The sequence below is a fragment of the Muscardinus avellanarius genome (assembly GCF_963383645.1).
Source record: "Muscardinus avellanarius genome assembly, chromosome: 12".
In the NCBI taxonomy this organism is placed as follows: Eukaryota; Metazoa; Chordata; class Mammalia; order Rodentia; family Gliridae; genus Muscardinus; species Muscardinus avellanarius.
In genome coordinates, this window is record NC_137798.1 from 78,729,254 (window position 1) to 78,757,035 (window position 27,782).

At 52.0% G+C, this 27,782-nt stretch overlaps 1 protein-coding gene across 3 annotated transcripts; it reads right to left on the minus strand.

Moving 5' to 3' along the window:
- Positions 1-13,417: 13,417 nt before the first annotated feature.
- Positions 13,418-27,310, minus strand: ABCD4 (ATP binding cassette subfamily D member 4; the record flags this gene model as incomplete). Of its 3 annotated transcripts, XM_080707331.1 has the most annotated exons (19): positions 13,418-13,486; positions 13,628-13,743; positions 14,247-14,323; positions 14,632-14,684; positions 15,040-15,089; positions 15,425-15,461; positions 15,936-16,027; positions 16,192-16,400; positions 17,915-17,989; positions 18,154-18,245; positions 18,342-18,463; positions 18,942-19,036; positions 20,964-21,014; positions 22,108-22,233; positions 22,584-22,700; positions 24,330-24,469; positions 25,591-25,718; positions 25,875-25,993; positions 27,273-27,310. In XM_080707331.1, 19 exons carry the CDS (start codon positions 27,308-27,310, stop codon positions 13,418-13,420), a joined length of 1,806 nt encoding a protein of 601 aa, XP_080563457.1. The 3 variants fall into 3 exon arrangements, with proteins under 3 accessions (XP_080563457.1, XP_080563458.1, XP_080563459.1); XM_080707332.1 differs by lacking the exon at positions 22,108-22,233; XM_080707333.1 differs by lacking the exons at positions 13,418-13,486; positions 20,964-21,014; positions 25,875-25,993; positions 27,273-27,310 and having other exon boundaries at positions 13,601-13,743; positions 25,591-25,605.
- Positions 27,311-27,782: the final 472 nt, after the last annotated feature.

Here is a 27,782-nt window from a genome sequence, read left to right on the forward strand (position 1 = left end):
CCGACATCCCTGCCTCGGAAGCCTTCTCGCCGCCCCCGCCGCCCCCTCGAGCCCCTTCACTCAGTCCCTCAGCCACTCTTGCTGGCCAAGCCCACCCCTTGCTCTCTGTTCTCTGGCTCTCAAGAACCCTCCTTCCCAGCTCGGGCCCTCGTGGATTCTGCTTGGCCCGGGGCTGACACCCCTAGCTGCAGTTGCCTGCCCTGCACCGCGGTGGCCCCCACCGACGGAGCGCCTGCCCTCTGCCTTCACTGTCCCGAGCGCCCAGCCTCAGCAAGTCTCCTTCCCTCGGCCTGTTCCTTCGGGTCACCTGGGCCTGGACTTCTGCCACGTGGATGTTCTAGCTCTGCGGGCCCACACACAGCCTCCTCATCCTCTGCCCCACCCCTCCCATGGTGTCCGGATTCCAGCCTAAACCTGGCAAGTCTCAGCCTCGGCCCCTCAGGCGCCCTCAGCCTCAAGCACTGCTGTAGTCACCCTCAGGAACCTGCCTTCTCCACGCCCAGCCTGCCCGTGGGCTCCTCCCCCGCACAGGGCCAGGGCCACACGTGAGGATGTACAGCACCCATGGTGTGTCTAGGTCCTGTGCCCCGCAGGGAGGGGGCGCCTCTCACAAATGCCGCGGCTCATGGCACGATTGGGGAGCCCAGGTCCTCTTCCCAGAGCCCTGGGATCCCTGCACCTGTTTCTGAAGCATTCCCACTTTCCCCATGCTGCTCATGACCCTGACTTGCTGCACCAGGCAGCCTTCCCTTAGAGCTTCTTGCAAACTGATGGCTCGCATGTGCCGGCCCTGGAGGAAGCCCCACAGCTAGGAAGCCCAGGCCTGACCCGGGCCTCCCTGAGATGCCAAGCCTGGAGTGGGCCTGGGTCATAAATATTCATCATCGACGAGGCACAGGAAGGTAGGGGGCAAGGCTCAGGAAAGCAAGGCAGGAGGCCAGTGTGAAACCCAGACTAAGCTGCGCGCACTCGTGCCTTCATGCCAGCTGTGTGCTAGGAAGTGTGTCCGCTAGAATAAGACGAGCCAGGAGCCATGTTGAAATAAGGGACCGGGGCTTCTCTCTGTCTGCCCATGAGTGGGCCTGTCCCTTCCACCCTGGCCTTTACCTCTTGCATTAGTACTGGGGACACAGAACTTTGTGGGATCCACTGAGTTCCTGCCCCCAAGCCAGGCATAAGATCCTTTTCACTCCATGACATTTTTTTCCCCTACGATCCCACCCCATCTTTGCAGGGAATACTTCTCAAGAGAAAGGCCTGCCTGAGACAGTGAGTTGGGATTTTAATTCTGTATCAAAAGTTGATTTCTTCTTCATTTCATTCATGGAACCCTCCCCCCAATTCTTGTCTTCGTCCTCTGTTGGTTTGAAATGTTAGACTGTAGCCCTGGTGTGTAAATAATGTACATAGAGTAAGAAGAAACTTGATATTGAGGTGTTTGAGATATGAAACTGTAATAACTAATAGGTATTTAAAACCTGTGATTTCTGTGCCATTTTCTGTAAAGATACAAGTAAGAATAAAATTGATGTAAAAACAGCAGGGGAGGGATCCAGGAGTCCTCTGTGGGTAAAGTTGGGGCATACTTATGTGTGTGTGTAGGTGGCGTTTTTAAAAAATCCACATTGCCATGTGTGGTGGCACACATCTGTAATCCCAGCTACTCAGGAGGCTGAGGCAGGAGGATCACAAATTTGAGGCCAGCTTGGACAACTTAGCAAGACCCTGTCTCAAACAAATGAAAATCCACAAAGTGATTTTTAGGTCAAAACTAGGCTCCTATTTTAAAGTTACTTGAAATGTACACATGGCCCGCCTCTCAGCTGAGCCTGTATCATTCTCCAGTGATACTGTCACGGTAGGATGGGATGCTTCTCCACTGTTGGCCCACCCTAACTATCACAGCATGGAGGACCTCAGGTCACCTGTCACCCCTCCTGCTCCGTCCACAGTGGAGCAGCAGTCAGCCTTTCTCCCTGCTGCTTACTTAACATGGAGGCTATCTCCCCACCTCTGGTGAAGCCCACAGCCCACCTGGGCCCCCAGAGTGCAGGCTCCCTTAGAGGCTACCTTGTGCGTGTACCTGTGCTCTTGCGCACCTTATCTTCATCCTAAACAACAATAAATGGAAAAGGTAAGCGAATCTGGAACCGAGAGTCAGACAGATTATGCTAAATCCCTGTCAGAGAGGAGGGCAGTGAGCAGGAAGCAGCTCCGTGAAATTGCCTGCAGACAGCTGTGACCCGGCGGCTTGATGATGTGCTGGGTGGAATTACAAGATGAGAGAGCGCGGCGGGCAGACTTGATCGGTTGTATTTGAGCTTTTGGCTCAAGAAATCTCATAAGATTGTTTCAAATTGGCTCAGATGTGAAACTCCCCCCGGGCACCCATCTTTGAAGGAGAATGACAGGAGGTGGGCTGTCCTTGCGGCCCGGATGGGACCCAGGCTCGGAGCCTGAGGGGCTCACATGGGAACTCTCTGCTCCTGAGTGGTGAAGGGACAAGACCTGGGGGGCCGCCTGCGTGGGGCTGCTCCCGGCCTTTGCTGAGCGGATCAGGCCCCAAGGGACCCATCCTTGTCCCTTGGTCCCAGAATGTCCTTCCCTAACCCTGCCCACCTCAACCTGCTAGAAATTAACTGCCCCTCCTCATTTGGTCCCCTCCTCCCCAAAGGCCCCTGGCCCTACAGGAAGAGTTTATGACCTCTGTTTTCTCATAGCACTTGGGACTTGGCTGGGAGTTTTTTGCACTGTTGTATTTTATTTTTTAATTTACACATCTATCTTCCCCAAAGACTGATTTCTTCAAGGGTGGCTATATCATATTTTCTTTTCATCCATCCCCAGGACCTATCAAAAAGTCTGCTACTAATGGCTGGGGGTATAGCTCGGAGGTAGAATGCCCTTGGATTCAATCCCCAATACTGAGGGGAAAAAAAAAAGGCCTGTTACTCAATCCATTGCCGAATGAACGAATGTTCTGGCTATAACTTATCCAATTACGCAATCATTTAACAAGATTTGGCGGGCAGCTAATATGGATCCACCACTGAGGATACGCTGGGGGCCAAAGCAGCCCCAAGTCCCCACTCATTGACTTACAGTCTGGAGAGAGAGAGCGGTCCACTAACCACATGAATAAAACAGAAAATTGCCAGAATCCTAAGGCCTGGAAAGCATGATGTATGAAACTAATAAGGGAGCTGGGCATGGTGGTGCACACTCGTAATCCCAGCATTCGGGAGGCTGAAACCGGAGGATCGCGGTTCGAGGACAGCCGCAGCAGCTACTGAGCGAGGGCCTTCGCAACTTAATGAGACTGTTTCAAAATAAAGCATAAAAAATAGGGCAGGGGTGTAGCTCGGAGCTCAAACACCCCTGGGTTCCATTGCCAGACCCGCAAAAAAATAAGAAAGAAAGAAAGTAAGAAGGGGACTTGACCAGATGTGGGACTGCGTCAAAGCATTTAACCTCTGAGCCTCTCTCCTGCTTTCCCAAGAGAGTAATAGCACCTGCTCCTGTGGCATTGGGAGGAAGAAGCCAGGACATTGGGAAAGGTGGCACACACACGGGCACGCTCTGTAGGCCGCCAGTAGATCTTGGAAACACTTGGAACAGTCAGGCTTGGAGATGACCACCACCCCAGGGGGTTAACCCTGGGAGGAGCAGGCAGCCATCTGCAGAAGGAAATGCAAATAGGCCCACAATCAATGAGAACAGAGGCTGGGAAGCCATGGCCTAGAGAAGAGACTGGAAGTGTAGGCTGGACAGCCAGGCCCAGTCCACTGAAAAGCAGTCCCACACGGTGCTAACAGCACCTGGCTCTCCCCTGGCGATCGCCTTCCAGGGTGCAAGTCCACCAGACTGCCAATAGATGGCGCTCGACACCAAAAAGTGCCAGAGAGCCATGGAGGGCAGGCAGCTCTGATTGATGAGGGCGGGCAGCTCTGATTGAGGAGAGCTGCATAGCCAGGAGGTCTGGCAGGGATAGTTGAGGAGGCCGGTGAGGGGGGCGAGAGGGACACGTGGAGGTGGCGACAGAGCGGGAGCTTCTCGGGCCCTGGCCTGTGGTCTGGAGAGAGCAGCTGTGGCAGGAAGAGGGTCTGCAGGGTGGCCGGGACCTGTTCCCTGCTGGACTTTCCAGCCTCCTCTGGCCCCTGCACCCCACAGCTCCGTAGAGCCTTGGAGGCTTTTTTCTGCTCCACTGGATGCCCCCCTCCCCCGCGGCCTTTGTGACATCCTGGCTCTGAACTTTTTTTTTCTTTTTTTTTTTTTCAGTACTGGGGATGGAACCCAGGGGCATTCTACCTTCAAGCTACACCCCCAGCCCTATTTTTTATTCTTTATTTTGAAACAAGGTCTCACTAAGTAGCTGAAGCTGTGAACTGCAATCCTCCTGTCTCGGCCTCCCAAATGCTAAGGATTACAAGCGTGGGCCACCACACCCGGTTTATTTCAATTATTTTTATGTAAATGTAAAATTGTAAAACTAAAATTTAATTAAAAACATAAGCTAGTTGGTTTTCTAGAGGGAAAACTACTGATGGCTTCTTGGGATTGGAGCAAGTGCCAGGGTTGCCCCTCTCCCGGCCCCCAAGCGCTGGGGCTCATCTTACCAGCTCACCTTCTGGGGAGCCGTGCCTGGGCCCAGAGCTAATGGTGCTCCCCTGTCTGTCTCCCTGTGCTTCCTGACTCCTGGCTTGTCTGTAGGTCTCCCTCGGGCCCCCTGCTCTTGCCTGGCTGCTCTTCCCCTCAGGCAGCAAAGGAGCTAGACAGCTAGACATCTCTGCTTAGCCCAGCAGAGGGGCCTGGCAATGTTTCGCTCCATTAATTCCTCACTACAGATCAATTCCTCCCCATGCTAACTGTGCTCATTGACTGAGCCGCACCTCGGCCAGGGAACGCTCAGTTCATCTGTGGCTCTGCTCCTGACGTGATGGAGCCAGGCTCTGGGCTGCAGGGAACCTGTCACAGGGAGGGGGTTAAATGAATGAGAATGCACCTTCTTTTTTTTTTTTTTTTAACTAGAGGCTGAACCCAAGAGCATTCCACCTTTGAGCTACACCCCAGTTTATGTTTCATTTTGAAACTGGGTCTTGCTAAGTTGCTGAGGGTCTCAGTAAGTTGCTGAGGCTGGTCTTGAACCATTGAACCTCCTGTCTCAACCTCCCAAGTACTAGGATTAAAGGTGTGTGCCACCACGCTGGGTGGAGGAGGTGGCCTTGTGTTGAACTACAGAATTGCACAAGCTGTTCTGTTGCCTACCAGGCTGAGATTCACTTTCTCCCCTTGCTTGAGGCTGATGAGGCCAGGGAGAAGTGGTTGAACAAGAAGACCAGAGGTGAGAGGGAAAAGGGAAGATCCACTCATTGCCTCTACCTGGCCAGGGAAGGAAACCAGAGCAGTGTCTGTGGCTCAGAACTGAAAATGAAGGATTAAAAGCCAAATCCAGGGATGGCCAGCTGAGATGATGATATAGCAATTAGATGGATTTATTTATGAACAAGAAAATATTAGCCAGGTGTGGTGGTGCATACCTGTAATCTCAGTCTTGGGAGGCTGAGACGAGAGCATCGCAGGTTTGAAGACAGATTCAGCAAGTAGTAAGACTCTCATCAATCTAGCAAGACTGTTTCAAAATAAAAATAGAGGCAGGCGTGGTGGCGCACGCTTGTAATCCCAGCATTCGGGAGGCTGAGACGGGAGGATCGCGGTTCGTGAATAGCCTCAGCTACTTAGTGAGGCCCTCTGCAACTCGGTGAGACCATGTCTCAAAATAAAGAATAAAAAAATAGGGCAGGGGGTGTAGCTCGGAGGTCGAATGCCCCTGGGTTCCATCCCCAGATCCGCAAAAAAAAACCAACAACAAAAAACCCAAATAACTTGCCTTTTTTATATTTTGCACATCTCTCCTTTTTTTTAAGCGGAAAATTTCACCAGCCTAGTGCACCATTTACCCCAGAAGTTCCAAGGGTCTTAGTTGACTGCAAAGGGCTAGAAAATGTAACAGAGATGTCTCAAGCCTTTGGGCTCTTCATACTTCCTGCCTCTGGGGTCACTGCCCGCCCAGATCCTGCCTGTGATAGCTCCTCCAGTCCTGACACCAGCTTATCTGATTGGTTTCACTTGAGAAGCTTTCGGTTAAATGTGTGTGTGTGTGTGTGTGTGTGTGTGTGTGTGTGTGTGTGTGTTACAAGGTATTAAGCCCAAGGGTGCTTTACCACTGAGCTACACGCCACACACCAGGCCTCCACTTTTTTTTTTTTTTTTGAGGGTCTGGGGATGGAACCCAGGGGCATTCGATCTCCAAGCTACACCCCCTGCCCTACTTTTTATTCTTTATTTTTAAATTTTTTTTAAATTTATTTTTTTGGTGGTACTGGGGGTGGAACCCAGAGGCTTTCTACCTCCAGGCTATACTCCCAGACCTATATTTTATACTTTATTTGGAGACAGGGTCTCACTAAGTTGCTGAGAGCCTCACTAAGTAGCTGAGGCTGGCTTCAAACCTGTGCGATCCTCCAGTCTCAGCCTCCCAAGCGCGGGGATTACAAGCGTGCGCCACCACGCCCGGCCTTTTATTCTTTATTTTGAAACCGAGTCTCACTGAACTGCAGAGGGCCTCACTAAGTAGTTGAGGCTGTCCGCGAACTGTGATTCTCTGGTCTCAGCCTCCAGAATGCTGGGATTACAAGTGTGCACCACCACGCCTGGCTTGGCCTCCACTTTTTTTTTTTTTTTTGGTGGTACTGGGATTTCTGGAAGCCCTTCTACCTCTGGGCTACACTCCCAGACCTATTTTTATATGTTTTTATTTGGAAACCGGGTCTCTTAAGCCAGCACAGCTGGCTTCGAACCTGTGTGATCCTCCTGTCTCCACCTCCCAAGCGCGAGGATTACATGGGTGCGCCACCACGCTTGGCAGTCTCCACCTTTTTGATGCAGGGTTTTACTAAGTTGGCCAGAGCGGCCTAGAATTTGCAATCCTGCTTCAGTCTCCCAAGTGGCTGGGAATACAGGCATGTTAATTTTTATTTATTTTTTGGTACTGGAGATGGAACCAGGGGCATTCTATGTGTGAGCTATACCCACAACCCTATTTTTTATTCTTTATTTTAAAACAGGGTCTCACTGAGTTGCAAAGCACTTCACTAAGTAGCTGAGGATGTCCTTGAACCTTGATCCTCCTGTCTCAGCCTCTTGAATGCTGGGATTACACACATGAGCCACCATTCCCGGCTGTTAGATTTTTTTTTTTTTTTTTTTTTTTGATGGTACTGGGGTTCCTGGAAGCCCTTCTACCTCCGGGCTACACTCCCAGACCTGTTTTATACTTTTTATTTTTGGAAACAGGGTCTCCTAAGCCAGCAGGGCTGGCTTCGAACCAGCGTGATCCTCCTGTCTCTGCCTCCCGAGTGTGGGGATTACAAGCGTGCGCCACCACGCCCGACCGGCAATATTCTTTAAATGTCTTTTGGTAGTATTTACCACAGAAACCACTTCATCCTAGGATTATTGGTTGAGAAGTTTTTGATACAAGATTGAATTTTTGTTTTTGTTACAGATCTCTTCAGATTTTGGATTTCTTCCTAAAACAGTCTTGGTAATTTGTGTGGAAACTTGGTAGTTTGTCAAATAGAAATTTGTCCATTTGATCTAGATAATCCTAGTTGTTGGTATATTCATGGTATCCTCATAATCATTTTTATTTCTGTAGGGTCAGTCTGCTAGACCTGAATATTACTGTCATATTAAAACCTGTTTCCACTACAGCCTGAGAGTTTATGGTTTCTGTTCTTTCATTTCCTACGTTAATATAAATGAGATGTGCACTCTCTTGTTACTAATTCCTATCAGAAATCTTGCCAGGTCATCAATTTATTTTATGCAGAAGATGTGAGAAGAGCCAATCATCCACAGAACCAGGGATGGGTTGGGTGGGGAGGGGGTCTCTGAGCTCAGGGGGGCAGCTGGGGCCCTGTTCCCTGAGATGGCAGGATGAGCGCCGCGGTGGGGGCGGGAGCAGCTCAGGAGCTCTGCCTTGGACAGGATCACCTGGGGACTCCTCAGTGAGTCACAGCTCCCGGAGCTCAGACCCCTCACCTGGGGTGCAGGGTCAGAGGCTGCACCTCCCTGGAGGCCCTGGGGAGTGTGGCGGAGCCGGCCTTCCCTCATGCTCCTCAATCTCTGCGTGAGCTGTCAACCTCTCCCCCAGCCAGGAACTCGGGCTTACCTTGGTTTCCCCTTCTGCCCTTGGGGCCTGGCAGTTCTTGGCCTGGGGAAAGGGATGACCCAATGCTGGGTGAAGGTCTCTGCCATGCCTTGAACTTGGACTTTCCCAGGAAAACCTTCCTAGAGGCTTCTGACGCTCAAAACCCTTACCTACCTACAGATGGGCATATCCACCAGCCCCCCCTGCCGGGAGGCTCAAAATCAGGGTCCCCAGCCCATGTCCCTGCCTGATGCCCGGGGCCAGGGCCACCTAAGCCCCATCCCACCTCACAGGATGGCCTCTGTAGCCTCCCACAAGAATCCTGGGCCCCACCTCTGCTGGCTTGGCCTCCCCCAGGGGTGGGTTCTCTCAACAACTGTGTGTACCTCCAGAGGCCCCCCTTCCCCAGGGATTGCTCAAGACCACCATTACCCCAACATCCAGGTGGAGCATAAACCAGCAGCTCTTGGCATCAACAGGACAGTGTTGATAGAAAAACAGTTTCTGAGCCGGGCGTGGTGGTGCATGCTTGTAATCCCAGCACTTGGGAGGCCAAGACAGGAGGATCACAGTTCACTGCCAGCCTCAGCTACTTAGGGAGGCCCTTTGTAACTTAGTGAGACCCCGTTTCAAAATAAAGAATAAAAAATAGGGCTGGGGTGTAGCTCGGAGGTAGAATGTCCCTGGTTCCATCCCCAGTACCACAAGAAAGAAAGAAAAACAGTTTTCACAGAGGATAACTGGCACTGTCCTCCTCCAGCTTCCTGGGACAAAGTACAGCTCTGTCCTCTGATTCAGAACGCGGAGCCCAGCTGCCCAGGGACTGTGGCAGGAACAGAGGCTTGTTGTGGCCTGCCAGTCCCTGTCATCTTCAAAATACTGAGGTGGCAGCTGGGCGTGGTGGTGCACTCCAGTAATCCCAGTACTTGGGAGGCTGAGACAGGAGGATCACAGGTTCAAGGACAGCCCCAGCAAGCATTGAGACGGTCATCAACCTAGTGAGACCCTGTTTCCAAAAAAATAAAATAGAGGGTGTATTCATTTCGAGTCACCCCTCCATGCCAGTCTGGTATGGATCTGTATTTCTATTTTCTGTATTTCTATCTTTCTAATAAACTTCTTTAAATCTTAAAAAAAAAAATAGTGCTGGGGGTATAGCTCAGAGGTAGAATAACCCTGGGTTCAAAGCCCAGCACACACACGCACAAATACTGAGGTGGCTGACCCGAGTCTCCCTCGGGTTCCTTATGCTGGGCCCACAGTCTCCACTTCCTCCCCCACCGGCCAGGTCATCTTCCTCAGTCCTATCCACCTCTGCCCCCAGCTGAACTCTCTGGCTTGGTCCAGGGACACTTGGTTTTACAAGGACTCAAAGACGGCCCTCAGGCAGAGTAGGTCTGCGCCCCATTAGTGATGGCTCCAGCCCTGTAGCCTCTTCTCTCCTGGGTCTGTGGTGAGGATTAGAGAGGAAAGTGCATGGGAAGCGCTGGACGAATGGGAGGAGCAGCTGCTGTTGGGAGGACTTTTCCTGCCGCCATTCATGGACTTTTCACCCTGAGCTAAGGTCACTTCCACCCACCCTCCCGTTTCCTGACGAAGTTTATCCTGGAATCTAAGTCATCTCCTCCAACACCCAATCCCTTGGGAGGGGAAGGAGGGGTGTCCCAAAAGCTTTAAGAGGATGAAGGGGAGATGGGTGTTAGATGAATAAACTGTGGCCAGGAAAATAACAGGAATTTTAAAGATGCTCTGAGTTGTAGTAGGTAATATAATTCCCCAACCCAACTTAACTCTTGGCAAATTCTATTAATAGTTTGTGTGTGTGTGTGTGTGTGTGTGTGTGTGTGTGTGTGTGTGTGTGTGTTACTGGGGATGAAACCCAGGGCATTCTACCATTGAGCTACACCCTCAGCCCTATTTTTATTCTTTATTTTGAAACAGGGTCTCACTGAGTTGCAAAGGGCCTAAGTAGCTGAGGCTGTCCACGAACCACAATCCTCCTGTCTAAGCCTCCCAAATGCTGGGATTAAAGCGTGTGCCATCATGCCCAGCTCTATTAATAGTTTTTATGGATTTCATATTAGCTTTTAGGGGAACACCAGAATGGTCAAATTCTTTCTTTCTTGTTTTTTTTTTTTTTTTTTTTTTTTTTGTGGTACTAGGGTTTCAACCCAGGGGCATTCTACCTTTGAGCTACACCCTCAGCCCTATTTTTTTATTCTTTATTTTGAAACAAGGTCTCAGTTGCGGAGGGCCTCACTAAGTAGCTGAGGCTGGCCACTCCTGTCTCAGCCCCCCAAGTACTGAGATTACAAGTGTGCACCACCATGCCTGGCTCAGACCCAACAATTTAACAGACATGTGCCCAAGGGTGGAAGTCAGAGCAACTTGGGCAACAGGTTCTCCCTAAGCTAAGCGAGAACTTTCCTGCACAGAGCTGAGGACGGGTGGGCCCCAGCGCCACAGGCTTTGAAATGGAGGCTCAAGACCGCTGGGGCGCTGGGTGTGGCTCAGTGTACAGCAGGCACTTAGCTTGTGCAAAGCTCAGATCAATCCTTAGCAACAAGAAAGAAACAGAACCAAAACACTTGGCAGGGCATGTTTGGGAGATTCGAGTATAAGAAGGTTCCTGAAGCAGATGCCAACTTTGAAGGCCCCTTTTTTCCTGGAGACTGTCACCGAAGCGCTGCCAGGGGCCTTTCTAGCGCTGAGTCCTGTAGCACCTTGGCAGGGACTGGACACACCATCAGCCCAGCACCTGGACACGTGGCCTTAGCAGCCCTACTGGGAGGAAGAAAGGAAAAACAGGTGCAAGGCTGTGCTGCCGGCTACGCAGGTCAAGACTGTAACCCAGGGCAGCACATCCCCAGGAGACTCCAACCCTTGCATCTGGGGCCACTTTATAGGGTACCAACAAGGCACTAAGCAGCTTTAGATCTGACCGTGATGAAGTTATTTCCCTTACACTTCCCATTCTACCTAATTTTGTTAGTGGAAAAATCTCTGTTGGGTGCTAATATTTTTTTTAACAAAGACACCAAGCCTCGGGTTCAGTCTTTGCAGACAACAGCATGTAGCTGCAATTTAATAACACTGGTTTTCGTTGTGTTTATTTTTAGTTATTGTCTATGTCAAGTATAAAGTTTTTTTTTTTCTAAAAACCACTTAAATGAAAAAGATGTTAGTTTTTTTCCTGTTTGTTTCTTTTTCTTTCTTTCGTGGCCCAGGCTGCCTCAGGCTTGTGAATTGCTAGAACTGTAGGAAAAGAAAACATTGCCTGGTTCTGTTAGTTTTTAACAATATTAGGTAAAAGCTGGGTGTGGGGCACATGCCTAAAACCCCAGTACTTGGGAGGCTGAGGCAGGAGGATGCAGGCTCCAGGCAAGACCCTCAGCTATCTAGTAAGACCTTATTTCAAAATAAAAAATAAAAAGGGCTAGGGGTGTAGCTCAGAGGTAGAATGACCCTGGGTTCAATCCCAAGTGCCAAATATATATATATATACTTTATGCATACATATTAGGTAAAAGCTGGGCATGGTGGTACATGCTTCTAATCTCAGATACTTGGGAGGGGGAAGCAGGAGAATCATAAATTTGAGGCTAGCCTGGGCAACTCAAAAATAACAAATAAATAAATAAATAAATAAGCTGGGCATGGTGATACACACCTGTAATCAGTACTTGGGAAGATCTCAGGTTTGAGAAGAGCCTCAGCAAGTAGTGAAATTCTCATCAACTTAGTGAGACCCTATTTCAAAATAAAAATAAAATTGGGTCGGGGTGTACCTTGGAGGTAGAATGCCCCTGGGTTCCATCCCCAGTATCACAAAAATAAATAAATAATAAAAATACCAAAAAATAGGACTGGGGGTATAGCTCAGAGGCATACAATGCTCTGTGTTCCATTCCAAGTACTGAAAAAAAAAAGGGGGGGGGGGTTGGGATGTAGCTCAGTGGTAGACCACCTTTAAGTTCAATAACTGATGTGGGGTGGGAAGGATTCTAACCTTGTTTTTTTTTTCCTTTTGTGGTACTGGGATTGAAAAACGGGCATTCTACCTCTGAGCTGCATTTCCAGCCCTATTTATTATTCTTTACTTTTGAAACAGGGTCTTACCAAATTGAAAAGGGCCTCACTAAGCAGCTGTGGTTGGCTGTGAACCTGGATCCTCCCGTCTCACCCTCCCAAGTGCTGGGATTATAAGCATGAGCCACCATGCCTGGTTCTAACCTTGTTTTGTCTGGTGAGGGAAAGGGGGGTTAGTTTTCTTCAGGGTTAAGAAAACAAAGACAGGGGCTGGAAGTATAGCTCAGTAGTAGAGCGCTTGCCTAGCACAGACAAGGGCCTGTGTTCTGTCTCCAGCACCAAAATAAGGCCACAAGAGACAGAAGGGCCCTAGAGGTCAGTGGTACTGATGTCACCACTGACACATGGAGGGCAGACAGTGGAGTGAAACCCACACGCTGAAGGCACGAGGGCAGTGGAGTGGGCTCCCTCCCCTCAGGCTCTCAAAGACAAGCCTGGAGATTCCACTAAAAAGATCACTTTAAGCCGGGCGTGGTGGCGTATGCTTGTAATCTCAGTGCTTGGGAGGCTGAGACAGGGGGATCGCAGGTTGGAGGTCAGTCTCTGCAACTTAGTGAGACTCTGTTTCAGAATAAAGAATAAAATAGGGCTGCGGTGTAGTTCAGAGGTAGAATGCCTCTGGGTTCAATTCTCAGCACCTCGAAAAAAATTAATAATAAATAAATAAAAGATCACTTTATAGTAGGAAAGAGAAAGAACAAAGGCTACAAAATGACTTTTTTAATGTTTTTCTTTTTTAAAAAGTTTATAAAATTTAGAAAGTCAGTTAAAGTTAAAAGTCTACCCTTATAAAACGTAACTGGCTCTCCTGACTCCAGGTCCACCCTTGACCCTTCACATCTTAAACCTTGCACGTCTGGATTTTTCTTCAGCAAACTCTATCTGCAGTAATTTGTGAGTCCTCAGCACTCCAGCACGCGGAGGGCTGGCTGAGGCCTGGGAGACCTCGGTGTTTCCTCTGGTGCCGCGCTGGGCCGGGCCTCCTGCTGCCAGGGCTGCCGCAGAGGCCCTGTGAGGTGAACTGGGGCTCCTTCTTGGCCCTCAGTCCTGGTCCCGCCGGGTCTGCTGGCTGCACCAGCCTGGGCTCCCTTCTGGCGGCCATCCACATCCTCCGCTTCATTCCACTTTGACTCTAGTCAGTTCCCATCTTCCTCCTCCACAGAGTTTCAGAATCCACGAGTGAAACTACGAGACACCACCACCACGGCGGGTGAGGCCGCGGGCACAGGGTCCATGCGGAATCCACCCCCTTCCACCCCGGCTCCCCATGCTCAGGGGCCTCTAGGTGCTTCCTCCTCCTCAGGCCACCCTCGTGAGCAAGAGCACCTTCTCCAGGCTGGGCCGGTGGCCCACGCTGATGAACGTCATCCCCAGCTGCTGGCCGATGCGGTACAGCTCACTCTCCACCTCCTCTGTCAGGGCGCTGGTGGCCTCGTCAAGCACTGGGCGGCATGGCAGGAAGGGGTCAAAGTCCTGCCCTCGCGCCCTCTGCCCCTCCTCAACCTCTGTGGCCCCCACTGGGCCCGGGGCAGGGGTGGAAAGCTGCTCTGGTGCCTGAGCTTCCAGGAGCCCTGCCTCAGGGAGATGGGCCAAGGGCCACCTGGTCCCCGGGAATGCTGCTGTGCGTGGCCGGGGGAGTCCCTCAGGTTTCTATTGATAAGCATGCTGACCCCTGAAAGGCTCAATCCAGGGACAACCATGATGTGTCTTTGGAAGAGCCCATACCTGCCAGCCCTCGGCCAGGCAGAGCCAGGGGGATGCCCGCTCACTGAATGACAGGAAGCTTATGAGCAGGTATCACTGCGACCTCAGGGCTGCTCTGAGGCGCCACACAGGGGACACAGAGGTGCGTAGCAGGGCAGAGGTGTGCCAGGTGCATGTGAACACAAGCTACACTTGCGAGCACTGCGGGGCCTGGCACGTGTGCCTCCGCGGCGGAGCTCACCTGCGTACTTCGGCTGCAGGTAGAAGAGCCGGGCGAAGGAGAGTCTTTGCATCTCGCCTGGGGACAGGACATCATACCTGGAAGGGGAGCGATAGGTGAATGCAGGGGGGAGGCAACAGCTTGGCTTTTGCCAAGAATGGGTCTGGGCAAGAAAAAAGGCTCTCTGCAGAGGTTAGCCCCAGGATAGACAGAGGAGCCTCCCTCTCAACCACAACCCTCCTGTCCAGAAGAGGCCCAAACTCTACTCTCAAGGGCACAGAACCTGTGCCTGGTGTACCAAACATCTGGCCTTTGAGGTCAGGAGCCGTTCCATCCCTTGACAGGCCCCTAGAGTCCACCGTCTTCATGGGGGAACTGGCTGGAGTGCCCCCAGCTCCATTCTTACCAGTTCCAATCCACCTGCTGGTCCAGACCCTCTGTTCTTGCCACCAAGCTGGACTGCAAGAGACCCAGAGGACACAGGGTCCATGAAAGGTCCATCCTTGTTTCCTGCCACCCTTAGTTCCCAGCACATAAACACTTCTGAGACAGACAGACACCCCCGTGGTGTCCCAAGAGAGACATCATCAACTATACTGTTCAGACTTGCTGTGGCATGGCTAACTTGATTGGTTTTATTATTGTTTTAAAATCTCTAGAGCATTCAGCCCATTGTTGTCTGCACCCCACAGCCCATTTGTTCTTCCACTCCCCTCGCCAGCCCTGGACCCAGAGATGGCAGGGCGGCTCTGCTGGGCCAGCACCTTCCCGTGGTCAGTGCTCCTGGGTGGGCTCAGGGCCCCGCCCCGCTTACCAGACCTGTCAGCTCCAAGAACCTCATGATCCTCTCATCATCAGTGGAACCTGCAGAGCAGAGAAGGCTTCTTCAACATGTCAGCTCCTTGGCTGGCCAGAATCACGGGGCGCATCATGGTGGGGTGGGTGCCCAGACTGCTGCGCTGGGGCTCATGTGACAGTGATGGGCAGGTAAAAGAATTAACCACTTCCCTTCCGTCAGTGGGAACCTCCTCATGGAGGGGAAGAGATTAGCAATATGAGGTCCCTGTACTGACCCAGAACAGCTCAGCTGAGGGAAGAGACCCAACCTGAAACCAGCAGCCTGGCTGCAGCCGAGGCCACAGCCAGGCAGAGCGGGGACACGGAGAGGGGAGGACAGCACCCACAGAGGGCCAGCTCACCTGAGTCGGGGTAGATCTCCTTCAGGGGGTATATTACCTGAAAACAAAAACCACACTGGCCTAGGGGGGCAGAAGAGAGAGCCGCACCAGCCCCCTCCCTGGGAAGCCAGGCTCCTCTCCAACGAGCAGTCAGGACCCTGGCCTGAGCGTCCAGTGGGAGAGGTCCAGGCACAGAGAGTGAGGCTGGGCCACTGCGACCTTCCACGTACTTGGGGGGCCAGTCTGAGTCTCCTGAGGGCAGGGCACAGAATCCTGGGTGCTTGACAAACATGTGGTAACTGGCCAGAAGCCCCCACAGATTTCTCTGTACTCAAGGGTTGCTCTGAGTACGTGGATCCAATCTATGGATGCTGAAAAGAATGTCCTTGGATCCCAGAGTTTCCAGACATGGCTACTTTAGTACCGACCTTCTGACCCATAACTCCCTAGGGCCTGAGACCTGCCACACTGCTGGTGGCCCCAGCTGAGTGGGTTGGGGGTGGGGGAGGAGCAGGCCCTTGATCTGGCTGACCTGCTCCCGAAGGGTCCCGTCAGTGAAGAACGGCTTTTGTGGCAGGAACAGCACCCCGTGGGCCCCAAAATCCGTCAGCATCTGCACGGAGCCTGCAGAGCCCACAGAGGCCTCCATTTTGAGATCGCACAGAAGGTAGCTGCCTTGCCTGTCCACCTCTCGCCCTCCTTCCCCAGCCAAAAAGGCTGGAGTCCACCACGCCGCCCCCGCCCCCAGGGTCAGGGCTGGACCAGAGGCAGGGAGGCCCGGCTCTCACCCCGCGTGCTCGTCCAGAGGCCGCCCAGCACCCGCAGCAGCGACGTCTTGCCGGTGCCCGTGTTGCCCGTGATGAGCAGGCTCTGCCCCTCGCAGATCTTCAGGCTCAGGTCCTTGACCAGGGGCTTTTCAGAGGAGGGAGCAGAGATGGAGACCCGTTCCAGGAGAAAAGCTGTGTCTGCTGGTTCTGCTGCTGGCCACTCTGGGGACCTGGGGTGAGAGGACAGGCAGGGGGAGCACTGTGTGGGAGGAGCACACAGTTCCATCCCCCAAGAGGCCACACTCCTGCACTGGGGTTTCAATGAGTGCTGAATTCTTAAGGTAATACCCCAACCTCTAGTCACTTAGAATAAAGTTCTGTGGAGAGAGTTTCTTTTTTTTTTGCCGGTACTGGAGATGGAACCCAAGGCCATCCTACCTCCGAGCTACACCTTCAGCCCTATTTTTTGTTCTTTATTTTGAAACAGGGTCTCATTGAGTTGCAGAAGGCCTCACTAAGTAGCTGAGGCTGTCAGAGAACCTTGATCCTCTGGTCTCGGCCTCCCAAATGCTGGGATTACAAGCGTGCGCCACCACCTTGGCGGGTGATTTCAATCAATGTCAATGCCCAGGAACTAGAGGCATTCTCCCCAGTTGGCTGATGAGGAAACTGGGTCAGGTGGTTAAGTAAGCTGCCCAGGACTGCAGAGCTGACTCGGTCCAATTCAAATGCTGGTGGGTTTTCCTGGTGTCTTAGTGCGGTGACCAAAATTCTGCCAGGAAGATGGGCATGGCTAATGCTCACCAGCTCTGGAGCTCCTGGCGCCAATTCGGATGCCTGTCTCCCCCACAGAGAGCAACCCCAGTTTCTTACAGTCCCTGTGTCATCCCCCCAGCCTCCAGGCCCACAGTCACATGAAGCTTTAAGTTTTTTTTTTGTTTTTTTTTTTTTGTACTGAAGATTAAACACGGGGGCATCTACCTCTGAGCTATCACCCCCCCACCCAAAGCATATTTTCTGCTTTTTATTTTGAAGTAGAATATGGCTAAGTTGCTGGGGTTAGCCTCAAACCTGTGATCCTCCTGTTTCAGTCTCCCAAGTACTGGGATCACAGGCGTGTCCCACCACACCCTGCGAAGCTTTAACTTTGAACAGGGCAACTGTTAAGGCATTCCTTACTAAGAGGGAGCCGAGCACAGGCCTGAGCCAGATGGTTTCTGTTTTTGAAAGCTTATTATATGGCCAGTGTCCAAGCACTTTCCAAGAATGAGGAAATCTAATTCTCACAACCATGCAGCAGGAAGGTTCTATGAATACCCCCTCTTCAGAGATAAAGAAACTGAGACCCAGAACAGTTAGGTGATTTGTCCAAGAAAAGTAAGGAGATAAAACAAATCCTGAAAGCGCAGGAAGGTCAGAAACATTCCTGATCCCCAAAGATACCTGAATAAAGGCATCTCTGGGTCTGGACAAGGGACCAAGAACTCCGAGGAAAGGGGGAAGAGGATACCATGGGACGGCTTTGCTGTGGGCCGGGCCCAGGCGGAAGGTGCACACACTTTGCTTCCATCGGCTGGGGATGGTGTCCACCGACACACCCGGGGCCAGAACAGCACCGGTGAGGGTGAGCGTTTATAACGCGCCTGGCACAAGATGGAGGTCGCACCGTTCACCTTACACTTCTGCTACTGCAGGAGGGAGGGCTGGGCCTGCATCCTCCCCTCCTGCACAGTCGCGCACTCACGTGTCCACGTCCCACTCGCTCTTGTCCTGTGACTTCAGGGACATGTCCAGCAGGGCCTCCTGAAGCTCCCCAATCCTGGCAGGAAGCGAGAACCTGAGGCAGGGTCTGGGGCGCCAGGGAAAGGCGCCCTCCTTCCCGTCTCACACCCCATCACACGGGCGCCTCTCTGCTCCTCTTTCCTCTCAGCTGCTTCTTTCAGCAGCACATGCTCGGCTCGGGAGGGGCAGGACGGGCCTCACCTGTGCGTGTAGCCGGCCACGTCTGAGAGCGTGGTGGAGAGGTCGATGAGCCGGGAGAAGCAGCTGATGAGGTAGATGCTCACGAAGGCGTTCTGGACAGGATGGAGAGGGGTCAGTGCCGGCCTCGACCCCAGGGCCCGGGGCCAGAGGACGGCGGGCAGCATGAGGGTCGCCAGGGGGGGCCTCACCTTGCTGACCAGGGTGCTGAGCTCTGTGGGGCTCAGGTCTCCATAGACCCCACTGAAAATGGGGATTGCGATGACAACGTAACTCAGGATGCTGCCCAGGTAGTCGAAGGTGTTAACACCAACTGTACAAGACAGACAGCATGAGAGCCAGGGCCACCATGTGCTCCGGGGAGCACACAACCTCAGATGGGGAGAGAAGCCAAGCGGGGCCCGCTCCTCCTGGACTGCTCATGGCAAAGGCAGTGGCTTCCCTGGCTAAATCTTTCATCAGAGCAAAATATATATATATATATTTTTTTTTTTTTTTCAGTACTGGGGATGGAACCCAGGGGCGTTCTACCTCCAGACTACACCCCATCCCTATTTTATAATTTATTTGGAAACAGGGTCTCACTGAGTTGCTGAGAGCCTCACTCAGTAGCTGAGGCTGGCTTCAAACCTGTGCGATCCTCCTGTCTCAGCCTCCCAAGCACTGGGATTACAAGTGTGCGCCACCACGCCCAGGTCACCAGAGCAAATTTATCAGAGAGTAGGTAGGAGGAATGGGAAGGGGGGCCCTCCCAGCTGCATGGTTCCCACCTCAGGGGCCCCTCTGCCTACTGTAGAGCCAGAGCTCCTTGGACATCAGCTCCCTCTGGGTCTGGAGAAGCCTCTGCAGCCTGCGGTCTGTCCTCAAGTGTTCCACATGCCCAGCTCTGCCGGGAAAGGGTGGACGTCACGGGCCTGCAAGGGAGTGCCGGTGGGGCACTCCACCCTCATCACAGCCCCTTGAGGGACTAAGCCCATCCAGGTGACCTTGGCCTCAGACCTGTTCTGCTGCTAGCATCTATTCATTGCTTATATGGTCTGTGCAAAGATCACAGACTGTAAACTGGGCAGAGCTGGTTCAAATCCCCTGCAAGTTTCTGGTTAGGCGACCCTGGAGGTTACATAGGCCTCTAACATTAGTTTATCTCATCTATCAAATGGAGTGAATAATACCTACCTAATAAGTTAGAATGAGCATTCAGAGTGTGTGTGTGTGAGTGTGTTACTGAGGATTGAACCCAAGGGCATTCTACCTCCAAGCTACACCCCCAACCTATTTTATTTATTTATTTACTTATTTATTTTGGTGGTACTGGGGTACATGGGCTTTCTACCTCTGGGCTATACTCACAGACCTATTTTATACTTTATTTGGAAACAGGGTCTCACTAAGTTGCTGAGAGCCTCACTAAGTAGCTGAGGCTGGCTTCGAACCTGTGTGATCCTCCTGTCTCAGCCTCCCAAGCGCGGGGATTACAAGAGTGTGCCAATACACCTGGCTTCTTATTTTTATTTTGAAACAAGGTCTCATTAGATTGAGGAGAGTCTCACTACTTGTTGAAGCTGTCCTCAAACCAATGACCCTCCTATCTCGGCCTCCCATGTACTAGGATTATAGGCATGTGCCACTATGCCCGGCTTCTTCATTTTTTTATTCTGAAACAGGGTCTCACTAAGATGCTGTAAAGCCTGTGATCCTTCTGTTTCAGCCTCAAAAGAGAATTAGGAGCATCTGAATATAAAGTAACGGACATATGAGGAGCTCTCATTAAAAGCTGCTGATATTAACCAAATAAATAAGACGGAGCAGTCACTATGTGCCAGGCAGCATGCTAACCAGCCAGCGCGATGGAGAGGTGAGTAGAGTCCCCGTCCTACGGAGCTCAGGGTTCGGGGAGGGGAACAGGTGGACATACTGCGTTCTTCTGTTGTGTGCAGTGTCCCTGGGGCTACAGCAACCAAGAGGCCTGACCACTCTGGGAGTCTGGAAAAGCTCCCCGGAGGAGGTTGCTTGGGGCTTCAAGGACAGGCAGGAATTCTCCAGGAGGGAGAAGGAGGGCATTTCAGATTCTGCAGAGGCTGCAGAAGAACCCATCTGGAGCTCCAAGAAGTAACCTGCCTTCCCCAGAGCTTTACCAGCAGATCTGCAGAGTCTAAAAGCAAACTCACCAGCAGCCCGGCCCTACCCACCCACCACCCAACTCCTGATATTCCTGGTGCTCCCAAGTATGGCGGATGCAAACTGCAGCTGAGGACCTAAGTCTATTAGCCCCACTCTGATATAGGCACTCTAAGACGGGGTGCAATGTCTTAAAAATCAAAGGCCTGGGGCCTGCACTATCAGTTCAAGCACTGATTCCAAGGGCTGCACCTCCGTCAGGGAACAGGGACCTGCCCTGGCCCCAGGAGGAAGGGAAGAGATTTCACAACACTGCCATCAGGACAGTGTGCACTCGGCTCCACTTGGACGGTGTTCGTGGGGAGCAGGGCTCCTGACCTTCTGAGAGGCCCTGTTCTCTCCTGTGCTACACAAAGAACCAGCCCTGGCTGTCAGGCACTGGCAAGGGCTATTTTATAGACAGGAAAACAGAGCAGAGGGGATGTGTTCTAGTCATCAGCGAGATGATGACGCATCCTGTTAATTGGCCTGTTAGGCTATTAACCCTGGGACCCAAGGACAAGGCAAACAAGGACAATGAGAGGGACAGAGAGGAGGTCATAGGCAAATATGACGACGCTCAGCCCGAGCGTCTTTCTTTCCTTCTCCACCGCCAGCTCTGCGAGGTGGAAGGGGAGCTAGTCCATCAACCTCACCTGTAGAAAGCAGCCGGCTCCGCGTTCACTCGAATCTGCATGTGCTTGAACCTAGGCAGGCGGAGGGACATGTGTGCTGACAACGGGGAGCCCTGACCCAGAGAAACTCCCTCCCCCAAAAGCAGAGCCCCGCTCCACCTCAATATGTGGCCTCCTCAGCCAACTCCTCCTGGACTGTCACAGGCATGGGAAATGCCAGGGCTGGGGAGGGACTCCAGGAGCTGTGCAGGGGCGGGGCCGCCCGCTGTGTTCTGCAGACAGGACAGGTGTACGCCTGCCTACAGCACCTCCTCCCCAACGCCCAGCCTGAAGTGGCCAAGAAGCACACAGAGTAGGGGCAGGATCCATCGGCTGCCAGGCCCAACAGACATGAGGCATACTGGTGAGATCAGAAGCAGGTGAAAAAGCCCAGGGATGGTAATGGCTCTGGTGATTTTGGTGGTGGCAGACCAGACCCCATTCCCAATGCTTCTCTTTTTTTTTTTTTTTTGCGGTACTGGAGATGGAACCCAGGGTTATTCTACCTCTGAGCTACAACCCCAGTCCTATTTTTTTAGTCTTTTTATTTTTATTTTTATTTTTTTGTGGGTCTGGGGATGGAACCCAGAGGCATTCGACCTCCAAGCTACACCCTCTGCCCTCTTTTTTATTCTTTATTTTGAGACATGGTCTCACTGAGTTGCAGAGGGCCTCACTAAATAGCTGAGGCTGTCCACGAACCGTGATCCTCCTGTCTCAGCCTCCCGAATGCTGGGATTACAAGCATGCACCACCACACCCGGCTCAGTCTTTTAATTTTTTGAAACAGGGTCTCACTAAGTTGCAAAGGGCCTTGCTAAGTAGCTAAGGCTGTCCACAAACTGCGATCCTCTGCTCTCAGCCTCCCAAATGCTGGGATTACAAGCGTGCGCCACCACGCCCGGCCTGATGCTTCTCATTTATAAGTTCCTTTATTCTCATAATTCTCAATAGGCAACCTACCATCCCACTCCAGAGATGAGAATACTGAGACTTAAGAGAAGTTGAAAGACCTCACCCAAGATGGCATGGTTAGTAACTAGAACAGCTGGGGCTTAAACTTAGCCCCAAACCCCATCCTTTAACCACCACACCCAGCCCACAAACTTAAGCAAAGGAGACATACCTAAAGTCCCCTTCCAGCTTCTCCTGCTGCACCAGCTTTGCCACGATGGGCCCCATCAAAGTCTTGTTCACCAGGGTTCCCAGGATAAAATACCCAAAGATGCTCACAGGCCCAAGCCACCCTGTGCTGAAAGGCAGGTGAGAGGGCGAGGGAGGGTGTGTGGGGCCCACGTGGCCTCACAGGCCTCAGCGCCGCCCCAGCCCCCTCTCGGGTAGCCCCGGCCAATCTCAGCAGCCCGCAGGCCCTCCACTCCTATGTGGGGACATCTGATACTTGGTGTGAACTGTCAGAGGGCCAGGATTCCTGTGACTTTAAATAACCACAAGGCCAAAGAGAGGACAGGGACCTGAGCACAGGAGATAGGAAGACTCCCTGGGGTGTAGGCTGGGCAGGGAAGACCAGCCTCTCTTGGACCCTGACCTGACCTGGGCGTGAGGCTCTGGGGACGCAGCAGGCAGGGAGGAGGAGGGCCGCACCTTCGGAAGCACTGGTAGGTATAGTAGGCAAGGGTGAAGGGGGAGATGATCAGCTTGCTGGCCATGCTGCTGAGCTGCCGGCAGAATCGCTCCACATCCTGGCTTATGCGCTGGTCTCTGCAGCCAATGACACAGAGCAAGCAGACCTAGCAGGTGGGGTCCCCGGGCGGGAAAACTGGGGCTTCCACCTCTTCTGAGCTGGCCTTTCGGTGCCCTTGGCAACAACCCCGTGGGAAGATATGCCCAGATGAGGCTGGGTTCCTAAAGAGGACTAAACCCTTAGGCTGTAAACAGGGTTCTAGACAAAGGACCCCTCTCACCACCAGGCCTCAACGACTCCAACTCTCCAGGAGCGCTGTGACCTTGGGCCAATCACTGGCAATCCCTGGGACCCAGTTTCTCACCTGGGAAGTCACAACAGCTCACTTACATGGGAACACCGGCTATGTCAGGCATGGCACAGGTGCATTACATGAATTATACCATTTCATCCCAACTACAGGCTATGAGATAGAAACTATTACTTTCATTTTATAGAAGTGAACCTGGGGCTCAGAGAATGAAAGAGCTAGAAGCTTGGAAGTGAGAGAATGGGGACCTAAATCCTAGACTGAGTCCCAGACAGCAGTAACTTTTTTTTTGTTTTTTGCTACTGAAAATCTAAGAGCTTGCTTTCTAGGAAAAAAAACAAAAAAAACCCCAAAAAACATTTTCTTCACTTGCCTTATTTTATTTTTGCAGTACTAGGGATGAAACTTAGGGGTATTCTACCTCCGAGCTACACAGCCAGCCCTATTTTTTATTCTTTATTTTGAAACAGGGTCTCACTGAGTTGCAAAGGGCCTCACTAAATAGGCTGTCTGTGAACTGCGAGCCCCCTGTCTCAGCCTCACAAATGCTGGGATTACAAGTGTGTACCACCATGCCTGGCTCTTCACTTGCCTTATTTAGAAGACTAAGATATAAAACGGACAAAAAAGAGCTGTTCCTGGCATTTATTTATCATACTGGGGACTAAGCCCAGGGGCATTCTACCTCTGAACTATACCCGCAACTCTATTTTTTATTTTTATTTTTTGAAGATTTAAAGAAGTTTATTAAAAAGATAGAAATACAGAAAATAGAAATACAGAAAACAGTTACAGCCCCATGCCAAAATGGCATGAGGGGGGAGGGTGGCCCGGGCCGACTCACCACTCCCCTTTATTTTTATTTTGAAACAGAGCCTTGCTAGGTTGATGGGAGTCTTGCTACTTTTTTTTTTTTTCCCCAGTACTGGGAGTGGAACCCAGGTGCATTCTACCTCCGAGCTACACCCCAGCCCTATTTTTTATTCTTTATTTTGAAACATGGTCTCTCTGAGTTGCAGAGGGCCTCACTAAATGGCTGAGGCTGCCCTTGAACCACCACGAATCCTCCTGCCTTAGCCTCCCAAATGCTGGGATTACAAGTGTGCGCCACCATGCCCGGCTTAGTCTTGCTACTTGATGAGACTGTCCTCGAACCTATAATCCTCCTGTCTCAGCCTCCCAAGCACTGGGACTACAGGCGTGCACTGCCACCCGTGACGAGGGCCTCTTCTTTTTGGCTCCCTATTCTCAGCCGGGTGGTCTCCAGGAGTCCTCTGTGGGGGCCCTTCCCCCAGGGCTCTGGGCAGCTCACTGCAGACCTCCCTGGGGTCTGCAGCCAGGCCTCTCCAGATGGAAGGAGCAAGCAAAAGGCAGCGAGGACTGCGGAGGAACCTACGGGTTATCGATGTCGTCCCGCAGCACGTTGAGGGTGTAGTACACACGGGCCCGGAAGTAGAGGCGGTGCAGGTGCTCGGTGAGGTCCTTCCTCCAGCTCACGTACAGCAGGTTGCAGGTGAACTGGTCAAAGCTCTTCAGCTGTGCAGGGCGAGAGGCGAGGGGAAGGGGGGAGAGGGAGAGATGTCCTCCTGCAAGTCCCAGTTCAAAGCTCAGGGCTGACAGAGCTTCTGCTGACTGGGCTCAGCCCAGCCTGACCACTCAGCACTTTTCTTGTTTGAAGCTTCAAATCATGGGATTGTCCCTTCCTCACCGAAGGGCTTACGATGGCTTGTCCTTAATCCCCTTTCTGCAGTGTACTGTTTTATATTGAAAGAGCTTGGGGACCCCAATGTCTGTTCCACTTATGTTTTTACTTCTTTATCCCCAAAGTAAGGAGAGGGTAGGTGTGCCTGTGCTGACTAACTAAAGCCCCAGCAGAGCTGGCCGCAGCAATGAGAAGCGGCTTGCTAAGGGGAGAGCTAGTGCAGCCTGACAGAGAACGCTGGTTGGGGCCGGGCAGATCCCTGCTCATCCTCCGCCACCCGTGAAGTGCCTCTGTGCTGAGCCAGCATTGAGCAGACGATGCCGAGGTGTGAAGAGTGTGACCCCTTGAGGGTCAACTCAAGGAATTAGTGAAGGGCAGGGAAAGGGCTACATTTGGTGGAGGAAACACGAAGGAGAAAATTGAGGAGGACTTGAAAGAGACGGCAATGGAGCTGGCTTGAAAAAATGAGTAGGCTTTAGCTAACTGAACAGGGTGAGGGAAGGAGACCATTCTGGAAGAAAGCAGCAGGTGCCAAGGCTGGAAGTGTGACGTGTGCCAGGCTGAGCCACGGCCTCAGCTGTCAGAGCTGGAGCAGCAACAGCTCTGGCTGTCAATCCTGGTTTTAAAGTGCTCTGGGCTCCCTGATGCAAGAGTTCTGGGTGTATAAGGGACAATGACCATTTCCACCAAATGCGAAATTAAGCCAGAATCTTGTAACCTAACCCTAGGAGTTTGAAACACCTGAGAAACCAGGCCCAAGAGACGAAGAGCAAGATCCATGCCCTGCCTAGGGTTCTGACCTTCAGGGCAACCATCCCTCCAGTTCCCAGAAACTGTTTCAGGAGAAAACACACAGCCGCAGCTTGGTTCCTGCTTCCTGGAGGCTAAGTCCTACCAGACATCCCACTGATACTAGCCTGGGAAGGAAGAGACAGAGGAATAGGAAGGCTCTTACTGTGGAGTTAAGAACGATGAGCACGATGGCCAGGAATGTCAGCGCCTTAAACCCATCCAAGTCTTTGTTTCCCAGGACCCCATAATACTGACTGGGGATCAGGCCAACCTGGTAGATCACCAGTTGTTCTGCAGAGAGGGAGAGAAGTCAGAAATCAGTGGTGAGGGACAAGAAGGAAGAGCGACTTTCTGAATCCCTGCCTTGTCAACACTCCAGAGGGAAGGAAAGGGACCCCAAGCCAGGGTCCCACCCCCTTCTCCAGTGCCCAGAGCTCGCTCACTCACCCAGCAGGGCCACACACAAGAGGGTCAGGAACATCAAGACATTCTGTGATGACCAAGAAGGAAACAAAACCTTCTGTATCCTCAGGAACCACTGGAGAAATTGCAGATCTAACTTGGGCCTAAAGTCGGGAAGCAGAGAGAAGCCCCGGGGGGCTGTAAGGCTCAAAGAGCAGTTAGAAGCTGATCCGTACTGTCCTGAGGAGGGGCCAAGCCACGAAGAAGGAATGGTTGTACAAACCCGTGTGCAAACGATGGTTTATGAATGCTGGCGACGATATGCTAGCAATAGATCTCAGTATGAAAAGTGGCACCATTAAGTTAATAGGAGGAAATAGAGAAAAACATCTTTTTTCTTTCTCTTTTTGTAATTTTGAAGATTGAATCCAGGGCCTAGCATGGGCTTACACATGCTAGGCAAGCATTCTACCACTGAGCTATGTCCCTAGCCCTTAAAAAAGCCTTAGCCCAGTGTGGTGATGCATGCCTGTAATCCCAGTACTTGGGAGGCTAACACAGGAAGATCATAGGTTCAAAGACCAGCCTTGGCAACTTAAGGAGACCTTGTTTCAAAATAATAAAATACATACCTTGGAAGTAGAATGCCCCTGGGTTCAACCCCCAGAGTCACATTTTTTTAAAAAGTCTTATTTTGAGACAGAATCTCACTATATTGCCCAGGCACCTCAAATTTGTGATTCTCCTGTCTCTGCCTTAGCTAGTACAACTTTTTTTTTTTTTTTTTGGTGCTGGGGATTGCTCAACCTCTGAGCCACACCCCAGCCCTATTTTATTTTTTAGTTTTAGACAGGGTGTTAACTAAGTTGGTGAGATTGGCCTGGAACCTGTGATCCTCCTGTCTCAGCCTCCCAAGTACTAGGATTACAAGCTTTTGTCACCACGCCCGGCTTAGAAAAACATATTAATGAAGATACCTGAATGATGTTGAAGTGAGAAGACACTTCTCAAATAAGACCCCGAAAACACACACTATAAAGGGAGAAGCTGATGGGTTTAATTTAATTAGAAATATTTTTGTTCAACACAGTACCGCAGAAATTAGAAGAATTGGTTATACCAACAAGAAATTAAACTCTAGAGCGGTGCCAAGAACTGAGAAGGGTCATCAATTTAATTCTGTGTACGTAAGGCAAACAAACAAGCAAATAAACAGCAGGCCAATGCAGGGAAAGGATACCACAACCGGGGTGACGGGACAGCGGGCGCGGGGCGGCCAGGGATCCTCGCGGAGGCGTAGACGCCCCCTGCGAGTGGCTCTCGCTCAGACTTCTTCACTCGAGCCGGCCCGGGCTCCAGGGAGTCGGACACGGCGCCGAGGGCAGGAGCCCCTTCCCCACCGCCCCGGGCTAACGCGCCCTCCTCTCCGGCCGTCTCGCTCACCTGGCGCCAGCTCCGGGCACGGGCCCCCGGGCCGCCATACCCGGGATCGGACAAACACAGGAGCCTTGCGCCCGGGAGAGGCTCGGGGCAGAGTCCGCGGGGCTGGGGACTGACCGACCTCGGAGGGGGCGGGGCCCCGGCGACCATAGAGGCGCAGCGGATAGAGAGGAAGGTGCCGGGAGGAGGCTCCCGGAAGCGACAGACTTCGCTAGAAGTACCAACGAGTGCCGAGCGTCGACGCGGCTGGCCCGGCGGCTAGAGCGTCCCCTTCTGGACCTGGGAGGTTTCCCCTTTGACCGGAGGTAGCCGGGATGGTATCTATTTTATGACAAGTATTTAAATTCTGAATACAGTAGATGTTTCGCACATTTTCACAGAGAAATCAGCGCAGTTATTTTAAAAACGTAAATCAAATGCCGGGCGTGGTGGTGCATCCCTGTAATTCCAGTACTTGGGAGGCTGAGAAAGGAAGATCACAAGTGCAAGGATAGCGTCAGCAACCTAGCGAGA